Below are 11,691 nucleotides of genomic sequence, written 5' to 3'. Positions count from 1 at the left end.
AAAGTGCTGGGATTACAGGGGTAAGCCACTACTCCCAGCCTAGAGCTGTTTTTTAAAGCACACATGTGCATATATAGAAATGTGTTATATAAACAGTGGTATTTGAAAGATTTTCTTTTCTTTCTTTTCTTTTCTTTTTTCTTTTTTTTTTTTTTTGAGACAGAGTCTCGCTCTGTCGCCCAGGTTGGAGTGCAATGGTGCAGTCTCAGCTTACTGCAAGCTCCACCTCCCAGGTTCACACCGTTCTCCTGCCTCAGCCTCCCGAGTAGCTGGAATTATAGGTGTCCACCACCACACCCAGCTAATTTTTTGTATTTTTTTTAGTAGAGACGGGGTTTCAACATGTTAGCTAGGATGGTCTCGATCTCCTGACCTCATGATCAACCTGCCTTGGCCTCCCAAAGTGCTGGGATTACAGGTGTGAGCCACCGCACCTGGCTGAGAGATTTTTGTTTAAATGTTTATCTTTAATGCTGCCATGTCATCTTATAAATTAAAAGAGGTGAAGTCCAGGTGCAGTGGCTCATGCCTATAATCCCAAACTTTGGGAGGCCAAGACAGGAATTTGAGACCAGCCCAACTAACATGGTGAAACCCCATCTGTACTAAAAATATACAAAAATTCTCCAGGCATGGTGGCGCACGCCTGTAATCCCAGCAACTCAGGAGGCTTAAGCAGGAGAATCGCTTGAACCCAGGAGGCAGAGGTTGCAGTGAGCCAAGATCACGCCATTGCACTCCAGCCTGGGCAACAGAGCAAGACTCCATCTCAAAAAAAAAAAAAAAAAAAAAAAAGAGGGGAAATGGGCTGAGTGTGGTAGCTCACGCCTGTAATCCCAACATTTTGGGAGGCCAAGGTGGGAGGATCAGTTGAGTCCCGGAGTTTGAGACCAGCCTGGGCAATATGGCAAGACCACTGTCTCTACAAAAAATACAAAATTTAGCTGGATGTGGTGGCGTGCATCTGTGTTCCCAGCTACTCAGGAGGCTGAGGTGGGAGGATTGCTTGAGCCCTGGAGGTCAATGCTGCAGTGAACTGTGATCATGACACTGCACTCCAGCCTGGGCAACAGAGTGAGACTCTGCCTCAAACAAAAAAAAAAAGGAGGGGGAAAGGTTGAGCTAGAAGAGGCAGGTGGAAGAGAGGAGGAAATGGTGGGCCAGGATGGCAGAAGGCAGAGATGCTGCCTAGCCTCGGCAGGACTAGCCATACCATCTTGAGCAAATCAGCGAACATTCTTTGAACTGCAGTTTCTCAACAGTCAAGCAGGGATAATTTCCCCTGCCGTATCTACCTAGCAAGGTTGCTATTAGGTCATTTTTACCAAACGCAGGTCATGTCCTCCAGGCCTCCCTGACCACAGCCAACTGACAAACACACTGGAAAAGGGAGCCCTCCGGGGGGTCCCTTGATCTTTTGTGGTCTCACCACTCACAGGCCAGCTACTACCGAAAAGGGAAGTCTCTGCACCAGGCAGGCAGGAGACATCACAAGGGGCTTCCCAAACATTTCCCACTGCAAGAGGCCTGGTCTCTGGAAGTGGACCGTCAGGCTCAGAAACAGGTCCCCTGGGGCAGCCAGAGAAAATGCAATCAGACAGGAAAGGAGCAAACAACACAGTGCCCCTGGGGCTCCCTTGGCTCTCCCAGAGAAAAACAGTCAGCCTGACTTGAGTTTCTCTCCAGTGGACCGGCTGAGGTCACTGCACACACATCCTGGGCTCCTCCCAGGCCTCTTCTCCTTCCAGATAATGCCCTGAGCTGCTTCTGTGAAAGGGTTCCAGTTCCCACACTGTCCTCTCCACCAGGGAGAAAAGCTGAAGTCATGATTCTGAGGGTATTCAACTCCAACTCAAGATGCTTTCTTTTTTTTTTTTTTTTTTTTGAGACGGAGTCTCGCTCTGTCGCCCAGGCTGGAGTGCAGTGGCGGGATCTCAGCTCACTGCAAGCTCTGCCTCCCGGGTTCACGCCATTCTCCTGCCTCAGCCTCCCGAGTGGCTGGGACTACAGGTGCCCGCCACCTCGCCCGGCTAGTTTTTTGTACTTTTTAGTACAGACGGGGTTTCACCATGTTAGCCAGGATGGTCTCAACCTCCTGACCTCGTGATCCGCACGTCTCGGCCTCCCAAAGTGCTGGGATTACAGGCTTGAGCCACCGCACCCGGCCTAAGATGCTTTCTATTTTAACTCAAACTCAGGAGATGCCTTGTTTTCCAGAGCTCCAGAACCACCGTCCACCAGCTGCACCACTGACCTTCGCTGTGGTTGCCCTTGCTGTCCTGTCAGCCTAGGACATCCTTGGCCTTCTCTGTCCTGTGAACTCCCACCCCATCCTTTAAGGCAGGGAATAGCACACTTTTTCTGTAAAGGCCTAGATCGTAAATATATTAAGTTTTGTGTATAGTCTCTGTCACAGCTATCCATAGAATAAGCATGGCTGTATTTCCACTACATTTTATTTATGGACATTTTAGTCTTTCTTTTTTTGAGATGGGGGTCTCACTATGTTGCCCAGGCTGGTTTCAAACTCCTGGGTTCAAGCGATCCTCCAGCCTTGGCCTCCTACATAGCTGGACTATACGTATACACCACCATACCCAGCATAGACACTTACAACCAGGTTGAACTGTATCTCCCTAAGATATAGATTGAAGTCCTATAGCTGTGAATGTGACCTTATTTGGAAACAGGGTCTTTGCAGATGTAATCAGGTTAAGGTGAGGTCACTGGGGTGGGCTGTAATCCAATAGAACTGATATCTATATAAGAGGGAAATGGGCCAAGCATAGTGGCTCACTTCTGTAGTCCCAGCTATTGGGAGGCTGATGGGGGAGGAGCCTGGGAGATGGAGGCTGCGGTGAGCCATGATTGCACCACTGCACATCAGCCTGGGCAACACAGCGGGAATCTGTCTCCAAAATAAATAAATAAATAAAAAATAACAGAGGGAAATGTGGATACAAATAAAGAGGAGAACGCCATATGAGGACGCAGACACAGAGGGAAAGTGGCCATGACCTTGATTTTGGACTTCTAAGCCTCCAGAACTATGGGACAATAAGTTTCTATGTTTTAAGCCACCTGGTTTCTGGTACTTTGTTACAGCAGCCCTAGGAAACTAACACCAAAATTTCAATTTCGAAGTGTTCACACATCACCAAATATTTCTTCTCCAGATGTTATCAGCCAAGCTAGAACACAAGGCAGCCCACCAACCCAGCACAGATTTGAACAGGCAGCTGAGGAGATAGCCTGGGATACCTATTCTCTGGCTATCCACCGCTAGAAGGGTTCCCTTGTCAAAGAAATAAGCCATCCCTTGTCACTAGATGGTCAGGAGTTCGAGACCAGCCTGGGCAACGTGGTGAATCCCTGTCTCTACAACAAATACAAAAATTAGCCAGGCGTGGTGGTGCATGCCTGTGGTCCCAGCTGCTTGGGAGGCTGAGGTGGGAGGATCACTTGAGCCTGGGAGGTCGAGGCTGCAGTGCCACAATGCACTTCTACCATCAATGAGCCATAGCTCATTGAACTCAAGTGACCCTGATCAAAGCCAGGCAACCACAGTTTCTGTCCAAGAAACTCGGTGTGGAGTCAGAGACAGAGTCAGTCGGTGCCAGCATAAGGATTGGAAGGTTGTGAAGGCTGGGACATGAGACCTTTGGGGTCAGTCATGAGGGTGCCAGGTGGAAATCAGTGACCGAGGGCAAGGGAAGGAACCCGATCAACAGAAGGGCAGAGGCAGAGCATACACAGTCCCCGACGGAAGGATGGACAGAGAGAGCAGCCACCTGGGAAACCGTGTTGACGCTGATGCCCATCCTGCCTCCTACAACTGAATTCCATGAAATGCTGTGATGGTTACTCTAAGTCCCCCTTGACTTCAGCAGCTTTAATGGGCTTCTGGGCCTTGCAGCCAAACTAGCTGCCAGGGATCCAGCCCAAAGTAGGTCCTCAAAATATCCTGCCCATCTGCCTTTTAGCGCTGGGATTCCTTACTTCTGCCCAGGAAAGGCATCTGGGGTAACACCTGGGAAGCAAGGATCACTCAGTAAAGAGGGAGGGAGCTGGGGCTGGGATTCCAACAGTTTCACTGTGACAGCATGTAGGGTCCAGCCCTACAGGGCCTTGTGGGTTTTCTCTTCATGTGCGAAGATGAGAGATTGTAGAAAAATAAGACACAAGACTAAGAGAGAGTATGAAAGACAGCTGGGCCTGGGGGCCACTACCACCAATGTGCGAAGTCTGGTAGTGCCCCGTATGTCTGGACGCACTGCTATTTATTGTATACAAGGCAAGGGGGCAGGGTAAGGAGAGTGAGTCATCTCAAGTGATTGATAAGGTCAAGCAAGTCACGTGTCCACCGGACAGGGGGCCCTTCCCTTTGTGGTAGCTGAAGCAGAGAGGGAGGATATCATGTGTCAGCATTTTTTCTACGCACTTATCAGAGAGATCAAAGACTTTAATACTTTCACTATTTCTGCTACTGCTATCTTCTAAGGACTTAAGTGGGGAACCAGGTGTATAGGCAGAACATGAAAGTGAACAAGGAGTGTGACCACTGAAGCACAGCACCACAGGGAGACGTTTAAGCCTCTGGATGTCTGTGGGTAGGCCTGGCTGATGTCCGACCTCCCACAAGAGGCTAGTGGAGCAGAGTGTTCTCTAACTCCCCCAAGGAAAGGGAAACTCCCTTTTATGGTCCGCTAAGTAATGGGTACCTTCCCAGGCACTGGCGCTACCACTAGACCAAGGTGTCCTCAAGCAGCCCTTACCCGGGCATGACAGAAGGCTCACACTCTTTTTTTTTTCTTTGAGACGGAGTCTTGTTCTGTTGCCCAGGCTAGAGTGCAGTGGCATGATCTTGGCTCACTGCAAGCTCCGCCTCCCAGGTTCACGCCATTCTCCTGCCTCAGCCTCCCAAGTAGGTGGGACTACAGGCACCTGCCACCACGCCTGGCTAATTTTTTGTATTTTTAGTAAAGACGGGGTTTCACTGTGTTAGCCAGGATGGTCTGGATCTCCTGACCTCATGATCCGCCCGCCTCCCAAAGTGCTGGGATTACAGGCGTGAGCCGCCGCACCCGGCCAGACAGAGGGCTCACACCCTTATCTTCTGGTCACTTTTTATAATGTTCCTTCAGCTCCTGACTCTCTACTAGCTGGTTATTCCTCAGTTGTAATAGTAAAGCAGAGATTAATACTAAAACTAACGATTGATAATATCCATATATAATCATCTCTATATCCCATTTCTAGTATAACTTTTCTTATTCTAAGTATTTCATTATATTGGAACAGTTTGTGCCTTCAGTCTCTTGCTTCGGCACCTGGGTGGCTTCTGCCCACAGCAGCAAGGGTCATTGTTAGTAGTAGGTCTTAATACTGTACCATAAGGTTGCATTTTGTTTATTTTTTTGAGACAGAGTTTCACTCTGTCTCCCAGGCTGGAGTGCAGTGACACAATCTTGGCTCGCTGCAGCCTCGACCTCCCAGGCTCAAGTGATCCTCCCACCTCAGCCTCCCAAGTAGCTTGGGACCACAGGTGCGAGCCACAACACCCAGCTAATTTTTGTATTTTTTGTAGAGATGGGGTTTCGCCATGTAGCCTAGGCTGATCTCAAACTCCTGAGCTCAACTGATCCACTTGCTTGGGCCTCCCAAAGTGCTGGGATTACAGGGGTGAGCCACTGCACCTGGCCACATCTCATTTATTGAGTAATCATTTATACCCTCTGTTGAACACTTAATATGCATATCTTAATCCTCACAACAGCCTAGGAAGGAGGCTACTAATTGTGTCCATTTTATTTGCTGAGTCTTTAAAAAGGTTGAGTTGATTATCAAAGCTGGTAGAGAGCTAGGATTTGAACTCTAATCTGTCTGCGTTTTCTGCTTTACCACACTGCACTCCTACCATAATTAGAATCCATCTTCCTAGGGTTGATTCATCCAGCTGCTGTGGCTTAAAAAATGTGAGTCAATTAGTTACAGAGTAGAGATATCAGTGTTTGTACTCTAATTTTTTCAAGAGCTGAGTAGTCTCAAAGTGGTCTGAGGACAGCCAGCCAGTACCACTTTGTGTTTGTTGCTCTCTGTTATTCCAAGTTCATCTCCCTAACTAGATGGCATGCTTTTTGATGGAGGGTCTCTGTTATCTTGATTTTTTTTTTTTAAGACAGAATCTCACTCTGTTGCCAGGCTGGAGTGCAGTGACGTGATCTCAGCTCACTTTAACCTCTGCCTCCCGGGTTCAAGCGATTCTCCTGCCTCAGCCTCCCAAGTAGCTGGGATTACAGGTGCGTGCCACCACGCCCAGCTAATTTTTGTATTTTTAGTAGAGACGGGGTTTCACCATGTTGGCCAGGATGGTCTCGATCTCTTGACCTCGTGATCTGCCCGCCTCGGCCTGTCAAAATGCTAGGATTATAGGAGTGAGCCACCATGCCCAGCCGATTTTTTTTACTTTATCCTGAAAACCATGTGTAATGGCCTCTAGCTGCTATTGTTTTAGTGCTGACCAGCCCCTTTCCATCCCATTTCTTTCTGGAAACAGGCTGCCCTTGGTCCTTCAGCCATAGCCCTCCAGCCTGGGTAATCAGAGTACGCAATAATGAGATGGTGCCAGATTGAGCAGGACCAGTCAGAATTCTTCTCTGGAGTCGACAGAAGGCTCTGGGGAGAATTCCACTGAGGCTGTAAGCTAGGAGCATGTAAATTCAGGGATGTCAGGGGGAAACGTTCCCCTACCTGCAGTCATACTGTTAACAAAGGAGGCCAAGCAGAGCCAAACAAAAACAACACAGGCTTGGAGAGAGCACGACAAAGCGAGAGCAAAAAAGGAGAGAGAGACAGAGAGAGACAGTGTGAGAAGAGAGAGAATCAAGTGTTAGTCCCAGTTCCTAAGGTCTGTTCAATTCTGCAAACAATCTGGGTATCGTTCTGGACTCTCTGAGTCCGTTTCCTTTCTCTTAAGCACTTGGCTCCGTAATATGTCACCATGACAAACACAGTATGATTCCCCTGCTAGGTTCAATGGGTGGAGGACCAGCTGATCAGAAAGTTTGTCATGGTGACAGCAGCCCAATTTCATGCTGGAGATGAAGGCAGCTCCCGCTACTCCATCCAGCATGTGAGGGGCCCCTCTCTCTGCCCTTTGGATGTAGATAGCCCATTCTACGCAGCCAGACCTTCGCATATGGCCTTCAACTATACAGAAATCCAGATGGCAGTTCTTGAGACCCTTTTCCTCTCATCAACCCCACCTCAAACATCTTCTGCCTCCCAGCTCTTAACCCTCCCTATCTATCCCAAGCTCTGCAAAGCCCCCTTTTATCAGCCAGACAGGATTCTGTGTTCTGCCTGACACATCTCATGACCCTAACCCATGCCACTGCCCTCCTCCAACTAGGCCTTCCTCCCACCCAGGTCATCCGCTTGTTTCTGGATGTTCTCACTTCGAAGTTGCGTCCTTATTGCCTTCTTTCCCAGGCTCATCCACAGGCCTAGCGCATCCTCTGAGGGGCTGACCAGAGAGGCTTGGCTGAGTCCAGGGGGTGCTGCTTTTGTGGTGCAGGTTGCCTCCCCATCCCAAGCGACTCCAGTTCAAAAAGCACTGTGGCATGGCTGGGGGTCCAGCAGGCCCAGCCCAACTCCATAGTGAAGAGTGCGTAAGGCCTCCTGAAGATGGAGACGCCAGCCAGTCACATCTACAGAAGCCCCAGCTCACAAAGAACAGCACATCTCGATCCATTTTTATTTACAAAACAAATTCTAAATGTGTTTGTGTGTATGCATATGTGTATATATACACAGACTTACATATGTATGTTTACATACATCTACATTTACATGTATATATACATCTACATTGTATATACGTTTACCTTCTATATAAATATATTACATTTATAGACATATACATTTATATGTATATACACACATATGTTTACACATGTATCTATAATATAATGTATACTATATATAAGAAATCGAGAAGTAGGCTGGGCACGGTGGCTCACGCCTGTAATCCCAACACTTTGGGAGGCCAAGGCAGGCAGATCATCTCAGGTCAGGGGTTCAAGACCAGCCTGACCAACATGGTGAAACCCCCATCTCTACTAAAAATACAAAAAGTTAGCCGGGTGTGGTGGCAGGCGCCTGTAATCCCAGCTACTCGGGAGGCTGAGGCAGGAGAATTGCTTCAACCTGGGAGGAGGAGGTTGCAGTGAGCCAAGATCGTGCCACTACATTCCAGCCTGGGCGACAGAGGGATACTCCATTCCCCCACCAAAAAAAAAAAAATTGAGAAGTAAATATTCTAAAATGTCAGTAGTGGCGGGATTTTTAAAATAAACTTTTAAAATAAAAACTGTATTGAGCTATACTTTGTATACAATAATCTGTACCTACATTAGTTGAGTTTCGATAACATACTCATGTAACCACCAGGTGGTTCAATATTTTTATTTTCTTCTGTATGCCTTTCTTTAATTTCTAATTTTTTATATTCAGTGGACAAATGTGATGAGTAATTAGGTAAGAACATGTACATAGGGAGACAGAGAGAAATCATTTCTAAGTCTCTGGCCTTGCAGTCAGAATCTAAGGGAGGCCAGTCCCTGAGACAGGACAGATTGGCCCTGGAGTAGGCTCTCAGCTGACCAGCAGCTTCTTTCTTTCTTTTTTTTTTTTTAGACAGAACCTCACTCTCTCATCCAGGCTGGAGTGCAGCGGCATGATCTCGGCTCACTGCAACCTCTGCCTCCTAGGTTCAAGCAATTCTCCTATCTCGGCCTCCTGAGTAAATGGGATTACAGTCGTGTGCCACCATGCCCAGCTAATTTTTTTGTATTTTTAGCAGAGACTGGCAGAGCTGCTGGCCAGGCTGGTCTCCAACTCCTGACCTCAAGTGATCCACATGCCTTGGCCTCCAAAAGTGTTTGGATTACACTGCGCCTGGCCCCACCAGGGCCTTCTATAAGCACTGCCTTATGTGCCTTCCCATAGCCACTCTTTGAAAAGTTGGTTAAGGCAGAATGTTCACCCACTGCAGGTGAATAATCCGCAGCTCAGAGAGGTCAAGTGACTGGCCCATTAAGAGGGGAATCACAGAGCCAGTTAAGTACAGGTGAGCCCAGGACTCTCTTCATTAGCCATTCTTAACGGGTGCAAGGAGCCCAAATGAACTTCGCCCAGGTCCGCAGGTGTCCCTGGCTCCTCAGAACTGCAGGGAATGAGGCCAACCCCCTGTCTGGACACAGCAGCCCACTCTGCTTCCCACTGAGGCTGGCCACTGACTTGATTCAGGAGGGGAACGGTGGAATTTGGCTCAGAGCGGGACTGCTTCCTCTGGGGACCTATTAACGCCTTGAGCACACTCAAAAAGGGTGACCCACCGCCTGCCCTCCTCCCCAGCACAGGCAAAAATGACCTTAATCTTGGCCAAGCCTACCCAAGAAGAGAAGGAAACGCCCCTCCTCAGCAGCAAGGCAGGGTGTGCAATCCCTCCTATTCTTTTTTTATTTTATTTTCATAATTGAGATTTCATTGGTTGAGGATCAGTACAGACATTTCAATTTGTACACAATTCTTAACATATGTAATGAAATTCTAAAAAGCCATGTATTGTAATTCTTTTTTAAAGTTATTCCAGTGACTTTCCAGCTTAAAATTTGGAAGCAAATTTTCCTTAAGAGGTTATCAAGTACCAGTTTCTTCACATGTTGGTCAGCTGTTACATATGGCCCACCAGTTCACAACTGGATAGCATGTACACTACATATTCAAATCCGTAATCTTTCACAGCACAGTAACAAAGTTATTAGGAAAACAGGACTACCACAACCAAAGATGTTATAGAGTGCACACAATTCTGACAGGAAGCGCCATGATCAAGGAGTGGTTTTCTTGAGGAAACAATTCTACTAAAAAACATGAGAATAGAAGTAAAATAAAATGTTCAAGACATTAAATGCAGGACTGACTCCATACTGCCATTTAATATGCTTTGTATTCTAGGATATAAAATCTAACCCCCCATCTATGGAATGTTAAGCTGACACCCGAGACAGTCAAAGCCTCCCATAATTCAACATCCCACACTATTTTCTGGTTGTACCAAAAAATAAACAACCAGCAAATGATTTCACCTCTTAAAAAAAAGCATTTACACTTAAAAAATGGGATGAGGTGGGATTCCCTCCTTCTTAAAAATGTTTCTAGAGCTACTAAAAAACTTGCATTTACAAAATAGTTGATAAAAAGATTCCTCTGGATTGTACAAGAAGGGAGACAGGGACCACTGGTAAGACACGGTATATGGTATTAATCAGACTTGGCTTCTTTCTCTCCTGCTTCATCAGAGGCTGGACTCTCCTCAGTTTTCGTTTCCCGGTTTTCTGCAGGTAAATCTTTAGTTTCTTGGTTAGCTACTTAAGCCTGTTTTCCCTTTGCTCCCCTTTTCCTTTTTGTTTGCACTTTTTTGTCTGAAGATTTATCCTTCGCTGCTGCCTTTTTCGACTTCGCTTCCACTTTTGCTGAAGGTTTAGCTGACAACCGCGCTGATCTCCTCTTGGGCTCTTCCTTGGCGGCCCCTTCTGCGGAGCTGACCTTCCTCTTGGGCGTCCTGGCGGCGGGGAAGGCGCGTGCTGGGTGCCTGCGGGCCACGGCGCGCCAAGAGCCTTCGCGAAACTGGGCTGCCTGGCCGCTGCCACTCCTCCCTCCTATTCTTATATCCACTTCTCCACCAGCGAGGGATCCTACCAGAGCCCCTTGAGGCTGCAAACCTAGAGGAGGCTCCTCCAGGCCCCTCTGATGCAGTGAAGCTAGAGATTCAGTGTTGAGGACTGACACGGAGAAAAACGCACAAATAGAAGGCCCTTGCAGCTTCAGTCTACCCTGGGAGGAAGCTGTGGGCCAGGATGACCCTGTATACATCCCAACCCAGCACCACCACCAACACCAGCATATACAGCATTGATTATGCTCCTACTACTTGTTGATTACACTCCTACTACAGTAGTTCAACAACAACGCCAACAACAAAAACTTCCTAGCGCCAAAGGTTACCGGAGGTTGCCACCCAAACCCTCCGGGGCCCCTCATCATTAGACTCCCGCCCCTGGCGACCGCCCGAGGCCACCCCCCCCCACCACAAGCGACTTCATCCGAAAGTTCTTCCTCTGAGAACTCCGAGAGACACCCAAGGGACTCCAGGTAAAGGTGAGCCCTTCCAGCAGTCGTCCTCTGGCTCGGCGCGGAGAAGAGCGCTCAGCCTTCTTGGGGCAAATTTTACTAATAAGGGACCCGAGCCCCTCGACCCGAAATACGCCCGAGACATTTATCCTAAAAAACGATAAGGCCCGGTCGCCCAGCAGAACGGCCCGGCTCGACCGCGCGCAGCTTGCAGGCAGGGGTGTGTGCAGGTCACCGGGCCGTCCCCGGCGAGCAGAGCCGCGGAGGGCGCCACGTCGGTGCGCTGGCCCCGCCCGGACGGGGCGGGACCTTCCTGTGCCCCCGGAAGCCCCCTCGGGCAGCTGGGGAGGAAACCGCGGCCACGCGCCCCGGGAACCCGGCTCGGGAAGGACGGTGCGCGCGCATGCCTTGGGGCGGGACGCTGGGGACCTGCGGGCCCCAGGCCCATTCCGCCGCCAGCCCGGGGTGCCCGGCCCCCGTGGGAAGGCGTCTGCG

General features: G+C 48.9%; 1 protein-coding gene across 1 annotated transcript; it reads right to left on the bottom strand.

The window, feature by feature from the left end:
- Positions 1-9,524: 9,524 nt before the first annotated feature.
- LOC117062624 lies at positions 9,525-11,439 on the bottom strand. The gene has a single exon (XM_033176383.1). The coding sequence runs from the start codon at positions 10,936-10,938 to the stop codon at positions 10,435-10,437; it is 504 nt and encodes a 167-aa protein (XP_033032274.1). The 5' UTR covers positions 10,939-11,439; the 3' UTR covers positions 9,525-10,434.
- Positions 11,440-11,691: the final 252 nt, after the last annotated feature.

The sequence above is a fragment of the Trachypithecus francoisi genome, unplaced genomic scaffold (genome assembly GCF_009764315.1).
Source record: "Trachypithecus francoisi isolate TF-2019V2 unplaced genomic scaffold, Tfra_2.0 Lachesis_group17, whole genome shotgun sequence".
Taxonomy (NCBI): domain Eukaryota; kingdom Metazoa; phylum Chordata; class Mammalia; order Primates; family Cercopithecidae; genus Trachypithecus; species Trachypithecus francoisi.
This window is presented reverse-complemented; position numbering and strand designations above follow the sequence as displayed.

What these genes read in the sequence shown, in the direction of transcription:
- LOC117062624 (XM_033176383.1), bottom strand. Translation starts at nt 10,938, where the DNA reads ATGTATACAGGGTCATCCTGGCCCACAGCTTCCTCCCAGGGTAGACTG.